This window comes from Gracilinanus agilis, chromosome 1 (genome assembly GCF_016433145.1).
Source record: "Gracilinanus agilis isolate LMUSP501 chromosome 1, AgileGrace, whole genome shotgun sequence".
Lineage (NCBI taxonomy): Eukaryota > Metazoa > Chordata > Mammalia > Didelphimorphia > Didelphidae > Gracilinanus > Gracilinanus agilis.
In genome coordinates, this window is record NC_058130.1 from 753,179,888 (window position 1) to 753,207,622 (window position 27,735).

Genomic DNA, 27,735 nt, shown 5'->3' on the forward strand with positions numbered 1-27,735 from the left:
AGTCCCGGCATGCCTGGCGTCCCAACCATCCCGACTCCCGCCTTCGGCGGACTATTGTCTTCTGGGAGGTGTAGTCCAGCTAGCTAGTTTAAAAGCAGGTCTTCAGGAAGCTGGCCGTTCCGGGAAACCGTCCTCAGTGTCCCTGGTCGGAGGCGCCGCTCTTCCCCGTCGCCCCGCCCCTTCTCCCGTCTCTCCCAGAGCGCCAAGATGGCGGCCGAGGTGGACTTCGGTGACCGGGAGCTGTTCGAGGCGTTCGGTGGCGACGACGAAGCGCCCCGGGAGCCCGTTCACATCCGATTCGGGGCGGAGGAGAGCACTGAGGAGATGGCTGAAGGCGAGAGGGACGAGGACGACGAGATGCCTCAGGCGGAGGCGAATGGCGTCGAGGACGAGGAGCTGCGCGAGCGGCTGCGCCGCTATGAGGAGACCATCGAGCAGCTCCGAGCCGAGAATATCCTTCTGGCCCAGGGTCATTCTTTCTGTCTGTCAGTCCCGCTGCTCCGAGCGGCAGTAGCGAGGCTGGGCAGAAATCCACCCCGCCCGAGGAGGCCTCGGGGCCCGGTGACGTCAGGCCCGCCTTCCCGTCTGGGCGTCCCCCGGGGGCCGGCGGGAGGGGTGGGTTTGGGGGACCCCGCGCCTAGAGGCCGCGCCTCTGCCTGCTCGCCTTAATTAGGCGCCTGCTGTGTGCGTGCTCCCCGCTCTCCAGGCGCTCAAGTTGCGACAAGAGAGGAGACCACGTGTAAGCAGATGAGTTATAAATTAATCAGCCTGCTTTTATTAAGCGCCTGCTGGATGACAGGTACTGGGGGTGCCCCTCCTGCCCTCCAGCTGCTTAAGGTATGCGGGGTGGGGAGACCGCGGATAAGTAAATAAGTTAATCAGCGGGGAAAGCTAAGTGGCCCCGTTGGATAGAGGGCCAGGCCTGGAGACGGGAAATCCTAGGTTCAAATTTGATCTCAGACACTTCCTATCTGGGTGACCCAGGGCAAGTCACTTAACCCCCATTGCCCAGCCCTTACCGCTGTTCTGCCTTGGAACTAATTCACAGTACTGATACCAAGACGCAGGGTAAGGGCTTAAAAGCACATTGATTAATTTTTTAAAAAAATTTAAGCGCCTGCTGGGGATCTGACACTTGGGGTGGGTGTGGGGGTAGGGCTTGTCTTTCCTAGAAAGAGAAAATCGAGTTAGCTGACCAGTACTAGTTAATTCAATGCCTACTATAGGACCTGAGAATGTCCCCCTGACTTCTCACTCCTTACATCTGTGGGGTAGAGACAGAAAGAAGAACAATTGAGTGCCTCATAATCTGCAGATATTTACTCTTGATTATTCCCAGCTTTTTTCCATCTATAACTTGTTCTTGGATAGCTGTTTGCATGTTACCCCTATCTCCCCAAGGTCAGGGACTTTTTTTTTAAACCCTTACCTTTTATTTTAGAATTGATACTAAGTATCAGTTCCAAGGCAGAAGAGCAATAAGGGCCAGGCAGTTGGGTTTAAGTGACTTACCCAGGGTCTTACTTACAGCTAAGAAGTGTCTGAGGCCACAATTGAAATCCAGGGCCTCTCCATCTTTAGGCCTGGCTCACTGAGCCACCCAGTTGCCCCTTAGGGACTCTTTTTGCCTTTCTTTGTACTCTTAGGGTTTGCCTAGTGCTTGGCATGGAGTAGGCAAGTGATACATGTTTATTGATTGACTCTCAATTCCCTTATACTCCAGGAACCTGGGGAGTTGAGGGAAAGAGAGAAGAAAATACTGAAGCAGATGATTATTAGCTAATCCAAAAACATTTATTAAGCCCTTACTGTGCCAGGAATTGGGGACCCAGGGATGAAATTTGGCCCTTCCCTTCCAGTTCTACTGATGGGAAGACCATCTGTAGATATAAAGATAATTAGTTAACCCAACAAGCATTTTACTAAATTCTGAGGATGCAGAGACCAGAATAGTCCCTTCTTTCCTCGAACTTATGTGCTACTGGTGGATAGAAGGGGAGAAAATACTCCCAACAACAAAAGTATACCCAGATGGATGAGTATATCCTCCTGGTCATCCCATGAACAAGAGACTATTTCTTGTCTCTAGACATTTTCTCTGGTTGTCCCCCCATACCTGAAATGCTCTCCCTCCTCTTTCCCTGTTGACTTCCCTGGATTCCTTCAAGTCTCAATTAAAATCCCACCTTCTACTAGAAGCCTTTTCCAACCCTCCCCCCTTAATTCTAGAACTTTTCTTCTGTCATTTCTTTCCTATTGATCCTGCATATGCTTGATTTGTGTATATTTATTTGCTTGTTGTTTCTCCATTAGACTGTGAGCTCCTTGAGGGCAGAGCCTGTTTTGTTGTTGTTGTTTGTTCTCCCCCTCCCCCTTCTTTTTGTATCCCCAGTACTTAGCACAGTGACTGGAATAATTAAGGGCTTAATAAATGTTTGCTGAGTCAGCAAACTGGGGGTGCCCAGCCTGAAAGGATACACTAGATACACCTCCCTCCCCTCCCCCCCAAAAAAAGGTGTGTGTGTGTATTTACAAGCCCAGAGATATTCCTTTCATATCAAGGGATTAGGGGTATGGTGCCCTTGTGATTCAGAAAATCCACATAAAATTTTGCTGGTTTTTTAGTTCTTTTTGCAAATTTTAACTTTAAAAAAGAAATTGTTTACATTTATGGTATTAAAAGATAAAATGTGTTAATATTATACACTGCTATACATATGTCATGCATTTGAGTTTCTAAACTTTTTCTGTGTCGTCTGCAGCTTCCACAAAAATTCCTACTTAATTTTCTATGCCACAACCTTCAATATATTGAAACCCATAATAGGGAAAGGATAAATTTGTGTACTATTGTATTTGTCTGGTTATTTGTTTGGGGACACCTGGTAATTTTTCTCCCAAGCGGGAAAGTGCAACTAGGGTGGGTACTGTTTAGCCGAATCCAAATGACTTGATAATGAAGGTGGTTTGAAGATTTTCTTTTTCTATATGACTGGTATATAGTGGGCAGCCCAGTGCTCTGAACACACCAAGTTAGGTTTGTTTTCTACCTAATTAGAAGCTTAATGAGGATAGATAACAATCTTATCTAGATTTTATATTTTCTCTTGTAATTTTCCCACAAGTAGTCAATTCAGTTTTTCGAATGTTTAGTTAGTGTCTTCTATGTTCAAGTACTTTAAATACCAAACAGCATTTTATATTTGATTCTGGAAGTAATAGGGAACCATTGGAGTTCAATAAATAGCTGGGAATCACATGGTTAGACCTATGCTTTAGGAAAATTTGGTAGCTTAGTGGAAGAATGGATTGGAATGAGGAGAGACTTGAAACAGAAAGGTCAATTAGAAGATTTTTTTTTGTCACCATCCAAGTATGAAGTGATAAGAGTATAAACTAGGGTGTTGGCTTTGAGTGTAGAGAAGGGGACACAAACAAAAAATGTGACAGTAGTAATAAGAGTTGGATATGGATTAGACACATTGTGTGAGTAAAAAAGAGGAGCCTTGATAAGTAGAAAGAGTTTTGGCTATAAATATACTATATAAATATACTTTTGACTATAAATAAGAGAGAAAGGTTTGAGAGGAACCTGAGTTCTGTTTTGGATATGTTGCATTTCAGATTTTTACAGACAAAAGACAGTTGGTAGTGTGGGATTAGAGCTTCGGACTAGAAAGGTAGGCTCTAGGAATCATCCTCATAGAGATGTTAATTATGTGAATTGATGAGATTGACTATGGGTAATAGTTTAGAGGAAGACTGGGACCAGGACTGTCTTCAGGGACACCCATTTTTTGGGGGGAGGGGAGATGACTTGAATGAACTAAAATATTGAGAAAGCAGTTAGAGGGAAGAGAACCAGGAGAAAGCAGAGGGGACATTATTCAAGGGAAGATAGATGATCAAAAGTGTCAGAGACAGTAGAGAGATCAAGAAAGAAGAGGTTTGAGAAAAAGCCATTGAATTTGGTGGTTAGAGTACTGGTAACATTGGAGAGAATAGTTGAATGGTAAAGTTAAGAAGCCAGATTACCAAGGGTCTAAAATTGAGAGGAAAGGAAATGGAGGTCCTCTGGTTTAGCTGTGAAGAAGGGGGAGAGATATGGACTGATAGATAGTGGGGATGAACAGATCAAGTGAAGATTTTATATGGTTGAGGGAGAAAGGAGAGTGTTTGTAAGCCTTGGAAGCAGCCAGTATAGGGAAAAATAATAGAGCAGAGAATGTAGGAATAATGAGCTTGAATCTCACGGTTGCATAAGAGAAAGATTTGCCATAGTAAGTTGGGGGGGGGTGGAGACACCTCTTCATATGAGACAATAAAGGAAGGTGTCTAAGTGATGGGAAAGGAAAGAGCTCTCAATAAATGGTCTCAGTTGTTTGGTCAAATATGAGAATGAAGGGGTGATGCTGGAGAGGCTTGCAGAAAGATGAAAAAGTTTGCAACATCCTCTGTGGCTGGCAGATCCAATCAGAAATGTAAAAAGACTACCTTGCTGTGGTGAGGACCTACTTAGTAGTCTAGTAGCAAATTTATAGCAGACCCAGCTGGTCTAGTTTCATGATTTTTCTCCAGCTCTGAGCAATGTGAAGTGAAGGTAGACTGATGATGGAAGTAATCCCAGGCTACAGAAATGTAAAGGGTCATTTTTCCTGCACTTAGGAACTTAACTTGGGGAATAAGTGAGGGGGAGAAATGTGGGGACGTCAATAAATCAGTCAACATTTATAAAATTTCCACTATTTTCTAGGCAACTGTGCTAAACTCTAGGAAGATGGACAGGAAGGGTCTCTGAAATTACCAGTAACTTAATTCTTAATTCCAATAGATTTTTATCAGTCTTCCTCCTTTTTACAGTATTAGACATTTGATAAGTTAGCAAGTAATAAAACATTTTAAAATTACTTACTGTATGCCAAGCACTATGCTAGGCCTTGGGGATGCTAATGTAAACAAGCAAGACACTGTCTCTCCTTTCAATTTTTGAATGAAAAAGACATATAAAAAGAGTCTGGAAAGGGGGCAGGTAGGTGATAGATTTGGAAATAGGCAGGAGAACCTCATTCATCAGAGTCCTTGGATCCAGGCAAAAGGGATTGAGGAAGATAGACGGTCAGAGTGTAGGTGATATGGTCTGGAAATGACACTATCGGAGCATGTTTAGCCCATACTTGTAGTCTCTGAATCAGCAAGGGCTTGTGACTTGGGATCTAGCAGCCTATTAGTCTTAATCTCTTCCAGCCAGGAGCTTACTAGTTATCGGGTGTCCCCACTAAGTTTGCCTTTGATAGGGTGAGCCCCTGGGAGCAGGGGCAGGTGAACCTGTGCAGGTCAGAGTGCCATCAGGCCCTTGTGTGGCCTTTACGCTTGCAGCCCTGGTGAGCTAGAAGGACCCAATCTAAAAAACCAAACTCTCCCTCCCATCCTCTATAGTCTTATTAAACTGGGATTATTCTCCCTCTGGTCATCATGCCCCTCCTCCTTCTACCTCTTAGAACTACTGGCTTCCTTCAAGGCTCCCCTCAAGCTCCACTCCTCCAGGAAGTCTTTTGGATCCCGCTACTGTGGATCCACTGAAATGACTTGGTGTTTTCTTTGTATACATTTTGTATCTCTTATTTTTGTATTATTATTTGTATTATATTTGTATCCTTAAAGGTACTGTGTTCCCTCTTGATAGAATGCCATTTCCTTTTTGTCTTTGTTTCCCTGGTGCTCCTTCATCCAGCCCTCACTCAGCCCTTGTTGATGCCGTGATTAAAAACAGGGCCAACCTGCTGGTGACTTAGCACACTTGGGAGTCCCTGATGCCAGGTGCTCTCCGTGTAAGAAAAGAGGTGGTTGGCCCAGCCCTCCAGGAGCTTCTGCTCAGCCTTTGGTCCTTGTATACACAGACTCATATATTTCTATTACAAGTCAGGGGTGGTAGACCAAAGGGAGAGATGCAAATTCTGTAGGAAAATTCAGGAGGAAAAGGCTTCTTTTTCATGAGTGAGTCAGCCTCTGGTCCTGAGTCTTAAAGAGAAGAGAGCAAGGTCATGAGAGGCAGGGATGAAGGCCAGGCCAGTTTTTGTCTGCTGCATTGAAAGGAGAGTCCCAAGAATGCACTACACAAAGCTCAGGACAGAAGAGGGAAGTAAGTAGTGTGACCCAGACTGAGCATGCTGAGGAACTAGCGGGAGGGCACGAGTCAGGGAGGGAGGAGCAGATGAGGCTGACCTTGAAGAACTTCAAGAGATTTGAGTTCTCAGCAGTCTTTTAATTGATGATCCATTGTCTTTACTTTCTGACAAGCTGTAAGGGTTATGTGACCTGTAAGTAAATAGTAAGCACAGTAATATAAAAGAAAAACTTTGCAAGATATCTTCAGAAGGGGGCAGCTGGGTGGCTCAGTAGATTGAGAGACAGGCCTAGGAATGGGAGGTCCTAGGTTCAAATCTGATCTCAGATACTTTCCAGCTGTGTGACCCTGGGCAAGTCACTTGACCCCCATTGCCCAGCCCTTGCTACTTTTCTGCCTTGTAACCAATTCACAGTATCGATTCTAAGGTGGAGAGTAAGGGTTTAAAAAATAAATTAAAATTTAAAAAAAATATCTTCAGAGCCAGGCTTGGAGCTAGGAGGTCCTGGGTTCAAATGTGGCTTTAGATGCTTCCTAAGAGACACTGGGCAAGTCACTTAACCCCAGTTGCCTAGGCTTTGCTACTCTTCTCTTAGAAGTGATACTTAGTATCAACTCTAGAAGGAAAGGATTTAAAAAATAACAATGAAAGATATCTTCTAAACTGTCAAATCTCTTTTAGATAGTAAATTCCTTGAGAGCAGAGATTATTTTGTTTATTTGTATTTGTATCCCCAGCACTTAGCACTGTTCCTGGTGCATAGTAATGGTAGAAGTGCTCTGTCTGCCCATCAAGGCTGATGAGTGCAGTGATCAACCTTGTCTCGGAGGGGCTCTCTGTGAAACATCTCTCTCCTCTTAAAAGAGCAGTGGGGAACTCTGAGCCCTGAATGAGCTATGCACCGTCACATCTGTCTGTTGTGTTGGCTTGTTTTGCCTTTGGTAAGTGATAGTGATGTAAAAAGAAAGAAAAGCATCAATAAAACTTGTTTTTAAAAGAAATCTTGCAGAAGGAAGCATTCTTGCTGGGGTTTTTTGTTTGTGTGGGACGATGCCTAGCACTTTTCACCCAAGTCTTTAATAAATGTTTATTGAGGAGGATCCTGGTCTCCTGAAATATTTTTTAAGAGGACTAGAGATTTCATTTTGATAAATTTCAAAGAATAAACTTCTGCAATAAGCACTTATATATAACCTAATTAAGAGTTGAGATAAAATTTAAGGAGTTCTTCCTGTTTGGAAAAGATTCTTGACTCATGAAAGTGCATCTCCTGATTTTAAAAGGTGCTGAAGTGGAGCAGCAAGGTGACTGGATTGAGAGCCAGGCGGACCTGGGTTGAAATGTGGCCTCAAGAAATTTCCTTCCTGTAATCCTGAACAAGTAGTCACTTAACCCCAACTGCCTAGCCCTTGCCCTTCTGTCATAGAGCTGTTACCAAGAAAGTAAGGGTTAAAAATAAATAAAAATTAAGAGTGCTAAAGTGAATGGATATTTTTCTAAACTCTTAAGATACTAATTTTTCCTCTTGTGATATTTTTGAGGATATTAGTTCATGAAGGGGAGTATGTATGTATTGTGTCTTTGGGGGCAGGTGTGGCTATGTCTTCCTGGTCTCTTTGTGGTTCTCCTGTGGCTCTTGTAGGCTAGGTTCTTTTAAGTGATTGATTTGGGCTTAATTTTTATTAAAAATAACCAGTGCACTCACCCAGCATTTCATATTTTGCTTTCCATATGACATCTCACCAACACTGACCAAGCCCCTTTTGTGTATCTTCCCCACTTTATGTCATTTGTCTCTTTATGTGTATGATTTAGAATATATGTTGGAAGGGATTATCTCGAGGAGTGGCTCAGTAATGGTGTTCAAGATGAAGGGTTTTGTTGGATTCATTTTAAAGAATTCTTAGAGCACTTTGCCCTCATCATTTTCTACCCTGTCAGAATACGGATTAAATCTCCACTAATAGATGATAAGCTCCTGGAGGGTAAGGACTTCACTTTTTACCTTTTACCCCACTCCTTAAGGAAGTGAATGTCTTGGTCCCAGAAAGCACTTGGGGGAGGGGATGCCAGCCACGATATTCTAGCAAACCTTTGTGGATCTGTGGGCTTGTCAGACCTTCAAACTGTGAAGATTCTTCTATTTGAATTCCTTAACAAATAATTAACATCAAGAACTGAAAAGAAAGCTGAGTGTTCTGTCTCGACCAAGGTATGAAATCATGGAATCAAACCTTAACACCAGTGTCCTGTTTCTCATGTTGACAAGAGTGACTTGGTAGAAATAACGTTTTTTGGTTTATGCTTTTGTTTTTCCAGACTCTCTGGAATTTTAGAAAATTCAGTACAGTCCATCTGAATTGACCGATTTTCTCATTCCTCTGCCTTTACTTATATTCTTATTAAGCTTTGTTAGCAGCTTTTGGAAAACAACACTTGTTGAGCAAAAATGTTTGTCCAAGTTTCGTATCTTCCTCACCACCTAACCAGTTGTCAGCTCTCAGAAGGTGCCTAATAAATCCTTATTGAATTAAACAGCCCCTGTTTGGCTCATTTTAATTTACTTAAAATACATGCCTACTGCTTCTGAAAAGAGTACAAAGGCATACCAGTGCCTCAAGGTAGCTGGAGCGCTAAGTAAAGAAAGTAAAAAAGTAGTTTTGAACAAATCTTTTTAAGTCTCAGTCTCAGTTTCCCCATCAGTAAATGATAAGATGTAGACTACCTGCCTCAGAAAATTTGGAAAGGTTGGTGAATTTCTGCCCTTATTAAATTTGAACCTAAGAGACTTTCAGCATCATGATTTAACTGAAATCTTACTCTTACAGCTCAAAAAATACTTATATTCTCAGAAGCATTCAGTTTATTTCACAGTTTGACATCAAAGGTCTTATATGCAGCAATTGTTATGAATAGGTTTTTATGTACAACTTTAGCATAGTTTTTCTAAGTTATCTTAGGGGATTTAAAGGCCTAATTATAATATGAATGTTGGGTCTTAAACATTTCATTATTCACAAGAAATTTAATAACAATACTTTTTTTTGTCATAAAAAAAAATCCAGATTGTGAGGGTGAGTGGTTCATCAGGAGAGACATAGATTTCCTCAACTCCATTCCAAAAATAGTACATATTTACTGTTTGACAATGATAAAGGATTGTGCTAAGTGCAAATTTTCATTTATTTATTTATTTGCTGTTTTGCAATGCCTGTTAAGGAAACTACTGGCCTCCAAGCAAATAAATCTTTAAATTAGGAAGTGAAAATTAATGGAATTTAATTTGTTGATTGTTTTCTTGCTGTTGATAAGGTAATTAAGATAATCATACTGTTTTGAGTATTCTGGTCAATTGGTGAAACATCTTTTTCAAACATAATTCAAAATGATTTTCTGTGTTTTAAGCCAGTTTCACAATATCCTGGGCTTAATTTTTCCCCTATTGTAATATTTATTTTGTAAGTATTTTTAATTTATGCATAATATCAATAATTTTGTTCTTGTTGATTATATTAATTCTACAATTTTTATTTTATTTATTTTATAGTGGGAGTCAGTGGAAAATTTAGATTCACTTTTTTCTAGGAGTTCCCTATTTTAAGCAAGAATGCCTAGATGTGGAATACATGTACCAGCTAGAGTTGGCCAAAATGTAGGTTGTTATTTCTTTAGGTATGCAGAGATTAGTTGTATAAAATGAAGACTCGAGACCTAGCATATTAAACTGTAGCTGATTAAGTACATAGTATTATATATGTTGATAAATCCTATTGTATCTACTATAAAAGTGCATTCTAAATTTTCTTTTAGTGGAATTTTGGTGAACAATTCTAAATTAGATGGACCCTTGCTACAAATTTTATTTATGAACAATGTTATCTCGAAGTAAGTAACTTTTAAAAACATTTCATATATTTATTAAAGTAATACCTTTCCTTTGCTTCTGTGAATGTCATTCTCATGATAAAGTATTTTTTTAATCCCTGAAAATTCTCTGGATAGGAAATTGGTTAAATTGTATGGTTTCTCCTTTAACTCAGTTTTTTCCTCTTTGTGAAACAATTTATAAAAACTATCTAAAATGTGATTAACTTGAACAAAATATTTCATTCATAGAATACTTTTACTAGTCTCAAATCTTTTAGTACTAGATGGGTTTTTTTATTGTTTTTTTTTTTAAACCCTTGTACTTCGGTGTATTGTCTCATAGGTGGAAGATTGGTAAGGGTGGGCTATGGGGGTCAAGTGACTTGCCCAGGGTCACACAGCTGGGAAGTGGCTGAGGCCGGGTTTGAACCTAGGACCTCCTGTCTCTAGGCCTGACTCTCACTCCACTGAGCTACCCAACTGCCCCTAGTACTAGATGTTTTTTAGAAAGTGTTATCCATTCTTTACATTATCAGCAATTTTAAAAAATTTTCCAAATTTATACATAACTTTATGAAATCAGTATTTCAATAAACCTTTTTTAAAACCATGCAGAGTATTGTATTTTTGTTAAATATTTAATCCTTGAGATATTATGTTTATTTTGTTTGTTGTCTTATATAGGCAGTATCATCAAGAAATCGAGGAATTTGTTTCTAATTTAGTAAAACGATATGAGGAACAGAAGAAAATTGATATTGAGAGGACTGCCTTTAATGTGCTGCCCCAGGTATGTCACACGACAGAGGCTCTATAAATATTGAGTTCTGTAGGTTCAGATCTGGCCTCAGATCCTAGGTAAGTCATTTAACCCTCATTGCCTAGCCCCCTTACCTGTTCTTCTGCCTTGGAATCAATACCCAGTGTTTAAAAAAGAATATGTTGTTGATTTCAAATTTAGAGTCCTTTATGTTATCATTTGCTGACCTCTAATCAGGGACATCTGACCATTAAGCATCCACACGCTATCCAGACTTTTTAGTTTATCAAACTATCACTTTACAGAATAGGAAAATAGGACCTAATGGAGGACTGGGAGTAGGGAGGTGGGGCACTAAGGTGAACAAACTAGAGGAGAAAAGGGAATCCTATAACAGATACCTGGAAGGGAAAACATGCTTCTAAGATCAGGGATCTAAAAGGGGGAAGAACATCCAAGATCAAAGTCCTAAAAGGGGGAAAGACCATCTAAGATCAGGGTCTCCTGATTTTCCAACTACTCCTTTTCCTTGCTATGACAGGGACATCTAAGAGTGTGCAAAGTTGAATGAATGTAGGTATTTAGTTATATTCAGGGTCAAGTGGAAAGATGAACTGATTTGAAATTGAAGGGTTAATAGAATTTAACCTGGGTTTCACTTCTTGTTGTGTTACTACCTCTGTGATGTTCCATTGATGGCTCTATCCTCTCTGGCCTTATTTTCTTCATAACAGTATTTGATAGTATTTGAACTAGATGATACCTCTAAGGTGTCTTCCACCTCTAAATTTTTTCAGCCTGTAAATTGATCTTAGACTGCCAAGATATTTGGCCACAGTAGAGACTTTGGGTCAGGTAATAAATAGAGCTTATACTGGACAACTTCCCAGACCCCTTCCAAGTCCAATTCTATGATCCACTCAGCTAAGATTTTGAAAACAAATGGTTATGCATCAGGTTTCACTTTTCCCATATCCCCATTTAAGTGACTAGTTGATCACTCAGCTACTCCTGCTATGGCTGTTGAAGCCCAGAATTAAGTATTTGGTTTTTTGCTTTTGCCTCCTGCCTGTTAAGACAGGGCAGTACTACGGTGCTAGCTACCTTTTTATTTAAATTTTTTTTTAAAAGTGAAGTAGCACTCAATATACTGCACACATAAAGTGATCTGGTAAATTTTTTTTTTTTGTAAATGAGAGCTGTTGTCAAATGTGAAGATAAAAATGACTCCAGTTTAAATTATGCATTTAGCACTTTGTTTAGCTATTTTCCCTACTGTACTGCTTTAGGAAACGTCAGAAAAATACAAAATATAACCTCAAAGTAATAATAATTTGATGTTTCAGTGAGTCAGAAAGCACTTTGTAATTTGCAGCGACTCAGAGTCATCATTATGAAGTTCATTTCTCATTATATTTGGGTACAAATGATGGTTATTTTCATTTTCCTTGTTTGATTTCTGGAAAATGTATTCTACTTGTTTGAATTTTTGATCCATCCAAAGTCTCTAAATTACCACTTATTAAAATAAGATTCAAATACATTATTGTTTTCACTAAAGACTTGTGCTTTCTGTACCTGCTGTTTTCTTGTTAACCCATTGCTGCAGTCTGTCCTTTTGCACTAACATCCCAATCTATGTAAATAAGTAACATGTCAGAATTATTAATACACGTTGCATTGTATCCTTTTGAATAAAGGAATGTCTTCTTTAACACTTGGATTTTAGAATTTGGTACTCATTAAAATTGGGGATCTTAGGGGGCAGCTGGGTAACTCAGTGGATTGAGAGTCAGGCCTGGAGACGGGAAGTCCTAGGTTCAAATCTGGCCTCAAACACTTCCCAGCTGTGTGACCCTGGGCAAGTCACTTGACCCCCATTGCCTACCCTTACCACTCTTCTGCCTTGGAGCCAATACACAGTATTGACTCCAAGACGGAAGGTAAGGGTTTAAAAAAAAAAATGGGGATCTTACAGTGAGATTTGTTTTTTTTTTTTCCCCTTTTAGCCATCCAGTATTGTGTTGGAAGAGGATGGGAAAGTGAAGAAATCAAAAGCAGTAAAAAAAATTAAGGAAGCTTTTAGTGTAAGTTATTTTAAGTTTTTATATTTTATTTTTCTGCAAATAGGTTTTTCCATTCTGTTTTTCATGTGGAATTTAATGTAATAATATTTTTTGATAGTTGTGTCTCAGATTTCATAAAATGATTTAAAAAATATTTTCCAAGGTATAAAATCTTTCAAAGGGGAGACATGGTAGGTATCTGATTAATTTTTTATGACTATTAAGCTACATCTTTTAGGAAAGAGAGGTATTGATTACACTAGATTTTACCATTGAGTAGGTACCATATAAAGGGTTCAGGCCTCTTTTTGGCTAGGTAAGTGACTTGGTGAATACATATTAAAGTGTACTCAGGGGTATTAAAGTATGTTGCAGATGACATGACGTGAGAAAAGTGCAGTCAAGATTCAAAAAAGTATGACAGACAAATGGCAGGCCGACACAGTGACATTTAATAAGGATAAATGTAAATACCTGCATTCAGAGGCTTAAAAGTTAACTGGCCCAGTAGAGACATAAGCGAAAGAGAGCTTAAGAACAGTTCATATGAGGGGCAACTCTTCATAGGTAGCACAATGGATAGAGCACCAGACCTGGAGGTCCTTGGTTTAAATCTGGCTTCAAAAAACTCTTGTGTGACCCTGGGCAAATCACTTAACCCTAATTGCCTAGCCTTTGCTGCTCTGTTTTAGAACTGATACTAGGAGAGAAGGTAAGGGTTTCCTCCCAGAAAAGCAGTTTGGACAAAAAAAAAAATCTGTTGGCTTTACATGTTTGGAAGCTAAATCTGAGCTCGCTTTGTCCAATGAGAGCATAATGTCCAGACCATAAAAAGTTACTGTTCCATTGTACTCTACATTGTTCAGCCTGCAGTTGGAGTATTTTATTTGTTCTTCTATGCCAGGTTTTGAGAATGGCATTAATAAAACTAGAGGGGTATGTAGATGCTTACAATCAAAGTGGCAATGGGCCTGGGAATCTTGATATGGGAGTAGAATGATTGGAGTTATTTGTTTTGGAGAAGAAAAGAAAGATAGCAGCAGTCTTCAAAGATTGGAAAGACTATTGTGTTCTAAGTCAGAATAGACATTCTCTATTAGTAAAATAAAGATAGAACCAGGACTTCAGGTGGAAATTAGAGTGAGGCAGGATTCAGTCCTTTAAGGAAGAACTGTATAATATAGAGCTGTCCAGGAGGGATGCCTTCTGAAGTGCAAGTGAGATTATCATCACTACGAGTATTCAGGGAAAAGTTTGATGATAGCCTGGAAGTGACATTATCAAAGGAATTCTTGTGATCGTTGGGAAATTCTACCAATTTGATTCTCTAATATTATGTTTCCCAACCTAAGATTCACTGATTGTACCCATGAACACCCCTAAGTAGAGCTTTGAAACAGCACCCTCCAAGAAGGTAGGGGAATCTAGAGATTCGTATTTGTTTGTTTGTTTGTTTTTCCCCAAACCCTTACCTTCTGTCTTAGAGTGATACTTACATATCATTTCCAAGGCAGAAGAACAGTAAGGGCTAGGCAGTTGGGGTTATGTGTAGAGATTAACTTTAATTTACATAGCAAGATCTGATTCACTAAACAGGATTTATACTTCTGAACCTATTAGAAAAAAATAAAATGCATTTTTAAAGTTCAATTTAGTTATTCTTGTGTCATATTAATTCATCTATCTACTTTATATTTTTACTTAAATAGCACTATTTTTTGACTTGTTTTTCCACAGGTTGTAGGAAGTGTCCTATATTTTACCAATTTTTGCCTTGATAAATTGGGGCAACCTCTACTAAACGAAAACCCTCAGCTTACTGAAGGATGGGAAATACCCAAGTATCCTACACAATGAAATAAAAGAAGATTTATAACAACTTGCATTATTTACTTCTGCTTTAAGTGCGCCTTTGATTTAGAAATTAAAAATGTCGCCATATAACTATTCCTTAATAAAATCCACTAAAGATACCAGCAAGTCTTCAGCCAGATTGTTTCTCTAGAAGGGCAAGACATACAAGTAAAGGCAAAAAGGTTTGTGCCAAGAGCTCTTAGTTTTCATTGTTTATTGAACCCATAAAATCCTTTAGTTAGAAAAATATATACCTAGTGCTTTCATGTTGCTGGGTTATGAATGGCTAAGTCTTTATGAGGAATAGGGCAGCTAGGTGACTCCATGGATAGAGAGCCAGGCCTGGAGTTGAGAGGACTTGGATTCAAATCTTGGCCTCAGACACTTCCTAGCTTTGTGACCCTGGGCAAGTCACTTAACCCCAGCTGCCTAACTCTTGCACTTCTTTCTTAGAGTTGTTACTAAGGCAGAAGGTAAGGGTTTTAAAGAAAAAAAGTTGATCAGGAAGCAAATATCAGGGGGACCAAAGGTGACATGAATACCACTCTCAGTACACAGAGAGATCTACTGATTGTTGGAAATGTTTCATACCTAATTACTTGAGAGGTAGGGCTTAAAACTTTTTCATATTATCTTACTACTTTATAATGGAAAGTATCTGTTATTTGCCTTTTTCTGTGCTACTTATACTTAAACTGACTTTCGGAGACATCTTGTGTATTCTTCTGTTGGTCTCTGTGCAATGATTTTCTCCAAACTTTCCAAGGTCTGAGGTAGAAAGTAAAGAAAGAGCACCCAAATTCTTAGGCATTACAACATTGCAAAATGCTTTACATATTAACATTATTTTAAATATTTGGTTGTTTTTTTTAAGATTATCCTTTCATCATGTGATCTTTGGCAAGTCTCCTTCACCTCTTTTGGTCTGTTTCCTTGAAATCTGTGATGTGAGGTAGTTGGACTACATGATCTCCAAGGGCCTCTCTAGCTCTCATAGTTTATATTATACTCATTCTAGTAGGTTTATTCTTATTTTTTTGGTGCACAGACAGTGTTTTAAACACCACACAACCATTTTGTTATTTTTGTTCTGGTAGTTACATTATGTCTCTCTCTCTTTTTTCAACTTATAGACCAAAGGCTCACTGTTTCAATTGTGGTTCTGAAGAACATCAAATGAAAGATTGTCCAATGGTAAATTTCCTTTATATAAAGACATCTCTTTGATGCTCCAGTTTCTTGTTTTCAGTATTTTATAGGGGAACAGTACTCAATTACTTTTCAAGACATCAGTTTCAACTAATATAATCTGTTTCAATATAAATGTTGTATAAGAATTGAAATTTTAAAAGTCTTTTAGGAATTTGATGCATTTTAAAGATGAAGTTATACTGTAATTACCTTAGAGCAGTGGTTCCCAAACTTTTTTGGCCTACCACCCCCTTTCCAGAAAAAATATTACTTAGCCCCCTGGAAATTAATTTTTTTAAATTTTAATATCAATCAATAGGAAAGATAAATGCACCTGTGGCCATCACCACTCCCTGGATCGCTGCAGCACCCTCCAGGGGGCGGTGGCGCCCACTTTGGGAATCACTGCCTTAGAGCAAAATCACTTTCTTCCCCTTCTTCTCCTTCCTTTCCTTATTTTGTGCCTTTAAAAATCTGCACTCTGTTTTTCTCTAGAGAAAACATTTATTTGTCTGACCCAGCTCAATATGTTCATTATTTTCAGGTAATTTCTGAATTTCTGAACCAACTTTAAATTCTTTTCAAATACATTCTGTTGTAGCCTCGGAATGCTGCTCGTATAAGTGAGAAGAGGAAAGAGTTTATGGAAGCCTGTGGAGAGGCAAACAACCAAAACTATCAGCAGCGGTACCATGCAGAGGAAGTTGAAGAAAGATTTGGAAGATTCAAACCAGGAATTATTAGGTACATCTAATTATTCTACTTTTTATAGAGACGTTTATTTTTTTCCTTACTATATTATATTCAGAATAATTGAAATACTACATACAAATGTTATCCAGTAGTCACCGAATTGATGTATAAAAATGTAAGGAAAAATAAAATCTCACCATGTTAAATTATTCTTTTTATCTTTTTTTTTTTTTCATAGTGAGGAACTTCAGGATGCACTTGGAGTGACTGATAAGACCCTTCCCCCATTTATATATCGCATGAGACAATTGGGATATCCCCCAGGTTGGCTAAAAGAGGCTGAATTAGAGAATTCAGGACTTGCTCTCTATGATGGAAAAGGTAGAGGTTTTTAAGTTTAAAGAGCATTACAGTTATAGTCTTAGTGTTCTTTTGTTGAAGCAACAGCATATTAAGTACCTTGTAAGCATCTATGGAACCACTGGATGAATGTTATGATTTCACCAACTGGCAAATGGCCTTATATTACAAGAACCAGATAGAACCCAGGGAAGTAATTATACTGAAGCATCCAGAAATGCCAGCTTCTAGTCAGTGAATGACTCTTTAGTTACTTTGATTTTGATCTCCTGATAGCCAGTAAACACATCTATAGGGACACACAGATTCCTTCAGTCATTTGCAGAGTGCTTAATTTTGTGATGCTCTTATTACTCATGTTTTTGACAATGTTGACAAAAACTTAGCACCTTTCTGATGATTTCTTTTTTTTTTTTTAAACCTTTACCTTCTAATCAATACTGTGTATTGGTTTTAAGGTAGAAGAGCAGTAAAGGCTAGGCAATAGGGGTTAAGTGACTTACCCAGGGTCACACAGCTGGGAAGTATCTGAGGCCAGATTTGAACCTAGGACCTCCCATCCCTGGGCCTGGCTCTCAATCCACTGAGCCACCCAGCTCCCCACCCCCCCCACCCCCCATTTATTTATTTTAAACTCTTTACCTTCTACCTTAGAATCAATACTTGTATTGATTCCAAGGCAGAAGATTGGTATGGGCTAGACAATGGGGGTTAAGTGTTAAGTGACTTACCCAGGGTCACACAGCTTGGAAGTGTCTGGGACCAAATTTGAACCTAGGATTCCCATTTGTTTATTTATTCATTTGTTTTTAGGCCCTTATCTTCCATCTTAGAGTCAATACTGTGTATTGGCTCCAAGGCACAGCTGGGAAGTGTCTGAGGCTAGATTTGAACCTAGGACCTCCCGTCTCTAAGCCTGGCTCTCAATCCACTGAGCTACCCAGCTGTCACCGCCCCTCCCCCCCTTCCAATTTATTTTCAAGTTGGTCATCCTATGTAGATGGTCCTTCACTGTTACTCAGGTTCTCTGCCTTGTACATCAATGTGAAATCTTTATAAGGAAAAAACCAAGAAATAGAAGTACTTGTCTTAGGCACCAGAAGGTAGGAATCCTCGGTTCAATTCCTATCCGCTTTGCTCTTTTTTGTTATCTTTATCAAGCTGATGGCATAACTATTCCATGACCATCCTAGCCATAACATGAGTTAGTTGTTGGATTCATTTATACCAATGATTCCCAAAGTGGACACTACCACTCCCTGGTGGGTGCTGCAGCGATCCAGGAGGGTGGTGATGGCCACAGGCACATTTATCTTTCCTATTAATTGCTATTAAAATTTAAAAAAAATTGTAATTTCCAGGGGGCTAAGTAATATTTTTTCTGGAAAGGAGGCTGTAGGCCAAAAAATTTTGGGAACCACTGGTCTATACCACAGTGTTGATCAGCAGAGACCTGGAAATATCATCAATTGCATTGCTGAAAATAAAATAGCCTGATGGCAATATCGTGGAATGATCAGCTGATAGACTTAGCTATCATCGGCAAGAGTGATCCAGGACAATTCTGAGGGACTTTATGATAAGGAATGCTATCTACCTCCAGAGATCTGTTGGAGTCAGATGCAGATGAAAGCTTACCATTTTTTGATTGTTTATTTGTGTTTGTGTTTGGGGGTTTGTGTTTTATAAGATTACTTACAAAAATAAACATTAAAAAAAATAAAGCAGCTGATAATTAATTTGACCTAAAATTATGGTCAGAATAAATCTTGAAACACTTTTGTTGTCCTTAGTCTAACTACATTTGCTACCATCTGCCAACAACACTTTTGATGGTTTATAATAGATGCTGCTGATGGGGAAACAGAAGCAGGCGAGTTGCAAAGTAAATGTGTCACTTATGATCTCTCCAAATTGGTCAACTATCCAGGCTTTAACATATCTACTCCCAAAGGAATTTCAGATGTAAGTATATTTCTTTTTTATATATTATATTATCCCTTTAAAAATTGATACTGTTAAAATTTTAGTTTAATTCTTTTGGTAATTTCATATTTAAAAAATCTATTTTTTCAGAGGGAGAAAAAAAGTTACCAGTGTACATTTTGGGGTATTTTCTTGTTGTTTTAACCCTACCTTTTCTCTTACTAATACATTCTAAGACAGAAGAGCAACAAGGGTTAGGTAATCAGGGTGACTTATCCAGGGTCACCCAGCTAGGAAGTATCTGAGACCAGATTTGAATCCAGGTCCTACCACTTCCCAGCCTGGCCCTCTCTATCCACTGTGCTACCTAATTACCCCATGAATGTATTTTAAATCAATTGTCTCAGAACATAAGCTATATACAAAAAAAAATTCTAATTGGTGAGATGATGAGCATTTTATGTGAAATTTATCTTATACCAATATTTAGAAAGAGGCAACATAAACTGTATGGGTAAGTGAATGGGTGTCTCTGTAGTCACTGCTGCTGGGGAGGCTGAGGCTGAGGCTAAGGCTAATGCTGATGCTAATGTATTGCTTGCTTGCATTGATATGGTGCTGCAGTCAAGTTAAAGCCAGTGAGTTGTTTGCATTAATTCTCACTCTGATATCATGATCCCTTTGGTTTGGAAAATTGCTGAGCTGCACTGCCAAAAGAGGGGGAAGCGGTTTAGTCAGAAAAGTAGAATAAGTTCCATACCAGCTAAATCATATTGGGCTATCCTGAGTGGCTGCTGCACTTCCAGCCTGGGCAAGAAAGGGAAATCAAGTCTGGGCAGGTCAGGGATGAGGAGGGGTAGCAAGAGGCGATCAGACGTAGAAGTCCAGGACTTGTATTCAAGACCAGCCTCCACATGTACCTAGCCTAGGAAAAGATAGTTAGCCAACTCTTAAGATCCCTACTCTCACCTTTGAAATCAAACATTTCTATAATTTTCCTCTTTCTGCGTCATATTCCTTTAAAGAAATCAGTGAGTAGTAATAGCTGAATCTTTTTGAGAATCCTTGCGCTAAGGCCCAGTCTTCAGGAAGCTTCTGATCTTCTTGAAGAAACACAGGAGTGGGCAGCTGGGTGGCTCCATGCATTGAGAGCCATGCCCAGAGACAGAGATCTTGAGTTCAAATTTGGCCTCAGACACTTCCTAGCTGTGTGACCCTGGACAAGTCACTTATCTCCCATTGCCTAGCCCTTACCACTCCTCTGCCTTAGAATCAATACACAGTACGGACTCTAAAACAGAAAGTAAGGGTTTAAAAAACATATACAGAAAATAACAGCTTGTAGCCATTTAAGACACAAGCATATTAATTTCCCTTGGCCTGTATGCGCTACTCTGAGGCAATTACTCAGAGAAGGCTTCATGAAGGAAGTGGGGCTTGAGCTGATCTGGGAACAGTATGTTTAGTCTAGCATTGCAAAGGGAATATTGTACAGTGGGACAAATCCTAAATCTGGAGGTTCAAACTCTAATTTGGCTTCTCTCTAGCTGTATAAATTTGAGAAGTACTTCCTCTCAGGCTCCTTTTTAAAATTATCTTTAAGTGAAGATGCTTGGGCCTGATCTTTTCCGAAGTCCCTTACAGCTGTATGTCTTAGAGTCTTGGGAAGAGCCAAGAGAAACACACCTGCTATTCTGTGTGTCTGAGAGAACAATTAGTGAGCCAAGGAGCTAGAATGTTCTTCCTTGTGAGACAGTGAGAAGACCAGCCTTATCACGACACATTTGGAGGAGTGGGAGGTAAGGTGGGTGAGGTCAAATTGGGTAGGTCCTTCGTAAGTCAGAAGAGGCATTTGGTTTGAAAGCAGTATTAGCCTGTTATTAGTATGTGGGACGTGTTGAAGGTGTTGATGCTGAAGCTGGTCCAATTGAGAGGCTGCTACAGAACCTGGTGAGGAAGACCTGGATTTCTCCTGTATCCACAGACTTCTATTTGGCCAAATGAGAATGTCAGATGTTTCCTGGCATACAAGCTTTTTGTGGGATTCATTTTGGAAGCATCGTTGTGGTCCACATCACTTCTCTGTCACAGGAAATTGACACATAAGGAAGATTAATAATTTGAGTCTTCTGTTTGCCTCCTAATGATGCAGCAAATGATCAATAAATAACTTGTTAACAATTGAAAGAAAAAAGGCAGAAGCACATGTTCTATTCCCAGTGAGGCAGGAAATCTAGAGATTGTTTTTTTCTGGATTCATGGATGCAAGGGATGAAAATGTTTTCATCGTGATGGGAAGCAAATCACCAAGAACAATGTTCATTAAATATTCCTGTTTTTCATTATTTAGGACTGGAGGATATTTGGCTCTATACCAATGCAGGCATCTCAGCAAAAGGATGTTTTTGCAAGTTACCTATCTTCCAATTTCCAAGCAGTAAGTAGATATGGTGTGTTTTAATATGTTATGTGCCCATTCTGTGTCTTTTCTGAGTCCTACTTATGTATGCTCAGACCGCCTCTCAGGAGTGGCTCTTCTGCTGGCTGAGCATAAGAGTGAGGTTAGTTTTCAGGTGGGCCCTGGGGGTTCTTGACAGCCATCACTCCCTACCCTACCCCCACCTCCCGGTGATTTTTCTCTTCACTAGTTTCCATTTCATAGAACATAGATGATGGTATTGAGATATAATCACAAGGTTGTAAATTTACAAATATTAAAGTGCTCTACAATGAGTTAATTGATTATCCTAGATTATTTAGCTGGTTTAGAAATCCTCTACTCAGACTACCCTCTGATGCCTTCTCCTCATATTGAGGTGGCCCGAGGTTGTCTAAGGTCCTGTCAGTAGAGTGTGGACTCTGACTACTTAGACTTAAGGTGGGGTCCAGTGACCAACTGTCTGCCAGTCACCAATGGGCCAACCTGTGGCTAAATTGGGAGGGATGCTCCTTGAATGGGGATGATCTATCAGGAGACATGGGGTATAAAGAAAGACCGTTTACTAAGACAAATAGTACTTTCAGAGAAATCCAGCTCCAGGAAATTTAATTATTCAAGTTTTGAAAACTTGTGATAGTTATCTATAAAGCATGTCTTTTTTTTTCTTTTAATTTATATGATATAAAGAAGAAACAGTAGAAAAATCCACAAGAGATAGCTACCCTCAACTCAGTAGGCCTACAAGCACACTTCCTAGCATGTTCAGTTTAGAGCTGCCCCTCACTTGTTTTCTGAATGTTGTCGTTTATGGGACTGAGAAGTCAAGCCCAGCTTTTGTCAGCAAGGGGCTGGGGTTGGAGGATTCTGTGGTGCCTCACTGTTCTAAGAGCTGGCTTATGTTACCACTTTAGACAAGTCCTCAGTGTGGCAGCAAAAGGGCCGCATCTCAGTCTAGTCCTCGAAGCCCGAAGAAACAGAGGAGGGGGAGCAGTACAACAGCCTCCTCGGCCACGGACATGGACCTTGACTCAGGTAAGTCTGATTTCATTCCAAAACAGAAGTATCGGTCTATGTACTTGTTGGCTCCTCAAAGGCAGAGTCCTAGAACGATAGCAGGCCAATTCTCCTGAGAATCCTCTGCATGTTAGATAGCCCCAACACCTGAAGGCACTCCGCTCCCTTTGCTCTTCCTCCAGAAAATATTGTTATTAGCAAAAAAGATGTTTGGTTCCATGGGGACCTGAGTTGCATGCGACAAAAGTTCTATGCATTTTTATATGTGTTTGTGAATATGTATAATACAGATCTCTACAAATATATATTAAATTTATTGTACATGGGTTTCTGTAAAATCTAATGACCAAAAAAATTTTTTTCCTTCTTTCTTTTCCAACTCTTGATAGTTTGTGTTTCTGAACAGTTCTTCTATTAATGGACAGATGAAAACTTTGGTTAATCTCTTTAGTGGTTTAGTATTTTTAAAACTTTTATTGAGGGGCAGCTGGGTGGCTCAGTGGATTGAGAGCCAGACCTACAGACAGGGGGTCCTAGGTTCAAATGTGGCCTTAGTCTCTTCCTAGCTATGTGACCCTGGACAAGTCACTTAACCCCCATTGCCTAGCTCTTACCGCTCTTCTGCCTTGAAACCAATATACAGTATTGATTCTAAGACAGAAGGGTTAAAAACACACACACACACACACACACACACACACACACACACACACACACACACACACACACACTGCTTGTTTTTCTGTTGTCTTCAACAAATAGCCATTTCCTTCCTACCACCCAACAAGTCCTTCCTTAAAACTAAAATTTTGGGAGATAATCTAGTAATCTAGACTTCAAAACCTATAAACCCAAAACACACACATTAAAAAGAATGTGCTAGGGGCAGCTGGGTAGCTCAGTGGATTGAGAGCCAGGCCTAGAGACGGGAGGTCCTAGGTTCAAATTCGGCCTCAGACACTTCCCAGCTGTGTGACCCTGGGCAAGTCACTTGACCCCCATTGCCTATCCTTACCACTCTTCCACCTATAAGTCATTACACAGTAGTTAAGGGTTTAAAATGAAAAAAAAAAAATACAAAAAAAAAAAAAAAAGAATGTGCTGGCTCTTTCATTGAGAAAAAAGGAAACAAATGCTCTTTGCCATAGCAATTGATAGAAATGCTCTCTGGTTGGTGAGTTTTTGATATTTTCCAGTGGCTCAGAGGAGTGGGGCTGCTGTGGGGGTGCCTGGGTCCCACACGACTTGCATGAAATCCCATCACCAAGAAGCTCTTGGTCATGACTTTTCCAAACAGACACTTTTTATTCATAAAGAGCTTGGCAGATTCATTATTTTTGTGATTAGCTTGGAGTTGGGAGCAGCTGGAGAGGCGTGAGGTGGGGGCCATAGTGAAAGCAGACTGCTACTAGTCATGAACCTGGAGTCTGCCCCTTGCTGCCTCTGTCACCTAGGGCTAGCCACCTCCCCACTTTGGGCCTCAGGCTCCTCCATTTGTAAAACAAGATGTTGAGATTAGACAATGCCTACTACTCCTCTAGCTTGAGGGTGATGATTCTTAGTGGTGCAGTTATAGAAGGTACTGCTGACTTTGAAGACAGTTTAAAAAACACACATATTATGTTTTAGCCTTTGTTTGGATACCATGTCTAAGCTTTTTTTTTTTTTTTAAACCCTTACCTTCAGTATCAGAATCAATACTATCAGTTCTAAGACAGAAGAGTGGTAAAGGTTAGGTAAAGACCCAATGGGAGTCAAGTGACTTGCCCAAGGTCACACAGCTAGGAAGTGTCTGAGGCCAGAATTGAACCCAGGACCTGCTGTCTCTAGACCTGGCTCTCAATCCACTGTGCTACCCAACTGCACCCTGCCTTTTTTTTTTTTTTTTTTTTTAAGAAGTATATGTATTGGGGGCAGCTGAGTAGCAGGTGGGAGGTCCAAGGTTCAAATCTAGCCTCAGACACTTCCCAGCTGTGTGACCCTGGGCAAGTCACTTAACCCCCATTGCTTAGCCCTTACCACACATAGTATTGACTCCAAGATGGAAGGTAAGGGTTTAAAAAAGAAGAAGTATATGTATTAAGTTAAACAAGGTAGTAACAAAATTGCTCTATTCATGTCTCCTTCTGTACTTTAAAAAGCAGCTTTCTCTTGTAACACGTATGTGTAATAAAGCAAAACAGAGGAATACAACGACTGAGTCTCATTCTGGCCCTTGTCACCTCTGCCAAAAACAGGGGAGCTGTCTTGTCATCATCAGTTTCTTGGAGTTCTAACTGGCTGCTGCCTTGGGCAGAGTTCTCATGTCCTTCAGAACTGTTTGCCCTCACTTGGTCATTGTGATTATCACTCAAATCATTCTGATCTTTTCACTCTGCAGCTGGTAACACAAAACTTTCTGGCCTTCTCTGCACCTCTCACCTTCACCTTGTCTTCTTTAGCCGTTCCCCAAAATATGGAGACCCTTTTTATTTCTGTTTCTTGCTATGACAAAAAGTGCTGCTGTCGATATTTGTATACTTGTGGGTCCTTTCCCTTAGTCCTTGATCTAGCAGAAGTACTTGTTAGCAAGCAAATTCCTTAGTTTAGCAGCAGTTCCTTATATGTATTATTTCTCTTGGTTGCTTTGCCTTCTTCCAAGTTATCCAAGCCTAAAACTGCTGTCTTTGACTCTTCTGTACTCTACATATTTAGAATCTTTGGATTCATTATCTTGAGTACTCTCACTTTCACCATAATTCATGCAGGCTGTTACCCCTTTCCTTAACTTCTTAGGTCTCAGTCATCTCCTAATGATCTTTCTTACTCCAGCCACCCCTACACTCCCCCTCATCTGATCCATCCTGCAGGACCAATAAAAGAGTGCTCTTTGTGGTGCAAGGGTCACAGGTCTGGTCATGGCACTGCTCTGCCCAATGAGGATCAGCCCAGAGAATTGAGAATGCATTGCCTTATGCCCTCTGGCTTCAGCCTGTCTTTTGTGTCTCACTTGGTGCCCCTCCCTTTAGCCACTTCTTTGTGGCAATATGACTTGAGAGCCCACTGATCCACCACTCATCCTATTCTTGCCATTGCACTGTACCAAAGTCACCATCCTCCTTGAAAACCTCCCTGATCTCCCAACCTTGTTCCCCTAAACTCCAAGATCCTCTTTGGATCTCTCAGAGTAAAGGTATCCCCCCCCTTCCATGTCCTGGCTTCACTATATCACAGGGCCACAAATGAAATGAAATGGGACTTTTGGGAGAGTTTTGCTGAAGCTGCAGACAATGCGTGAAGGCAGCAGGTGACAGGAAAACTTTAGAAACTCAGAATGCATGAAATAGCCTTTGACCACATACATGACCCAAATTTGAAAGATGGTACCATGAACACCCTGTAAAAGTAAAAGAAAAAATTTCAGACTTCTTCTCCGATACAAAGGGAGGGCCAAAAATTTTACAGGAATCTTCCAGATTATGGGCCACTGGGCAAGCACCGCAGTACAGAAGGAATGCCTGCACTTTGCTTCTACATGTCTCGTGTGTGTGTGTGTGTGTGTGTGTGTGTGTGTGCGCGCGCACGTGTGTGTGCGCGCGTGTGCGTGTGTGTGTGTGTGTGTGTGTGCACGTGTGTGAAATTTATACTTTTTTTCTCTCTCTCAGTGCAGTGCATATAATCACCGTTAAGTACAGAAGCCCAAACCCGGTGTTCGTGGTCAGAACACAGGGTCATCATGGTTTTGATCATGGCAGTTTTCAGTAACTGAGCCACGAAGGGGTTATGGTCTGCATTAGCAGAGGGGAGGGAGGCCCAACATTGATGAAGCCAGAAGTCTTTGCAGGGAGTGCAATTGGATCTCTGGAATTCCATCCCAGCTGTAACTGACTAATGGCTCTATCCCCAGATAAGAGTTAAGTCATAGTACAAATATTGCTCAGTCACATGTTAATCATAACTTCTGAAAAAGCCTCTTAATTTTATTTTTTAGATATGGAGATACCCCATGGTTCTCATCTTGGTGAAGGATTTCAGTTTCAACCCCCACTGCCTCCTGGATCCCCCTTAATTAGAACTCCTCCTCCACTACCCCAAGGGACTCCTCCTTGTACCCCTCCCAGCTTTACACCTCCCCTCCCCAGGGGAACCCCTCCTCCCACTCCTGGTGACTCTACTCAGACCAGAAGTGGAGCTGGATCCATGGATGAAGATACTTTGACCTTGGAAGAGCTGGAGGAGCAGCAGAGGCTGATCTGGGCTGCCCTGGAGCAAGCTGACAGTGCAAACAGTGATTCCGACCTGCCCATCGACACACCTTTGACTGGAAATTCTGTTTCGTCATCCCCCTGCCGGAATGAGCCAGAAACCCCTGTTGCAGAAGAAAAAATTCCTGGAAAGCAGATGGCAACTGACCTTGGTATATTAGACTCTTGTGTGCAGGTCTGTGCATCCGAGCCTTCAAAAACAATTCCTGACTCTGAGGAGGGGATGCTTTGTGAAGAGGCAAAGAAGGAGGAGCCTGCCCAGGCAGGCTCTGAGCATGGGCTGGACAATGGTGCTGTTGGGTTGGACTGTGAAGTCATCGAGGTCAGTGAGGGCAGCAGGCAGGACGTCCTCCCAGTGGTCACCAACACAACCTCATCCACCAAGACAAGCAGCCCTATCCCAGACATGAGCAAGTTTGCAGCTGGAATAACCCCATTTGAGTTTGAGAATATGGCAGAATCTACCGGTGTCTATCTCCGAATACGAAGTTTACTAAAGAACTCACCCCGGAACCAGCAAAAAAATAAAAAAACTTAGGATTAGTGACTTGGGGAGTTAGTCTGAGCAACACTGACCTTCATCCTCACTTTGTGTTCTTTGTTGCTTGGAGATGAACAATGTGGGCAATTCTTCTTGTATTGTTCTTTTCCCCAATGTTTAAGAAAGAGCTATCCAGAACTGGATGCTGGTGGGAGCCAGCCCTGGCTTAGCTTAAGGCAAAGTTTCCTTTAAAGAAGGGAAAGACTGTGGATTTGCTCATTGAGCTTTTCATTCTCTGTGATAAAAAAAAAAATGGGAAGAAAAAATGATGTCTGAGTTCATTTAATTGATCGTTAAGGTTTATACCATTTTTTTGACCTGTGAGTTTCAGGAGTGATAGTTTTAAAATCTGTCCTTTGTACATTGTTTTCTCTTTCTACATTTTGCTAATTGTCATTGTAGATATGTTTAACAATAATACCAATTTTTTAAAGCTCTGACCATTTTAAATTTCTCATATCTTGATGTTGGCAGTCAATTGAGAATCAGGGATTACTAGCTTTGGCACCATTTGACGTATTTTTATAAGTGATTTTCCTGGGTCAATTTTTAATATCCCTTTTACTTTTTGTAACCTCATTCTTCATGTAAATTCACTGCACAGATATGTTCATTCTTGTGTACAGAGGTTTAATAAATTAGTTTTCCTATAAA

General features: G+C 40.3%; 1 protein-coding gene across 3 annotated transcripts; it reads left to right on the top strand.

Annotated features, from left to right (window-relative positions):
- ZCCHC8 (zinc finger CCHC-type containing 8) lies at nt 1–27,735 on the top strand. Of its 3 annotated transcripts, XM_044673310.1 has the most exons (15): nt 1–303; nt 349–451; nt 8,295–8,337; nt 9,936–10,010; nt 10,677–10,782; nt 12,762–12,839; nt 14,556–14,659; nt 14,789–14,854; nt 15,806–15,866; nt 16,465–16,607; nt 16,795–16,937; nt 18,763–18,881; nt 21,193–21,279; nt 22,194–22,314; nt 26,267–27,735. In XM_044673310.1, the coding sequence occupies exons 1-15, from the start codon at nt 208–210 to the stop codon at nt 27,076–27,078; spliced, it is 2,157 nt and encodes a 718-aa protein (XP_044529245.1). In that variant the 5' UTR covers nt 1–207; the 3' UTR covers nt 27,079–27,735. The 3 variants fall into 3 exon arrangements, with proteins under 3 accessions (XP_044529245.1, XP_044529237.1, XP_044529252.1); XM_044673302.1 differs by having other exon boundaries at nt 1–451; XM_044673317.1 differs by lacking the exons at nt 14,556–14,659; nt 14,789–14,854; nt 15,806–15,866 and having other exon boundaries at nt 3–303.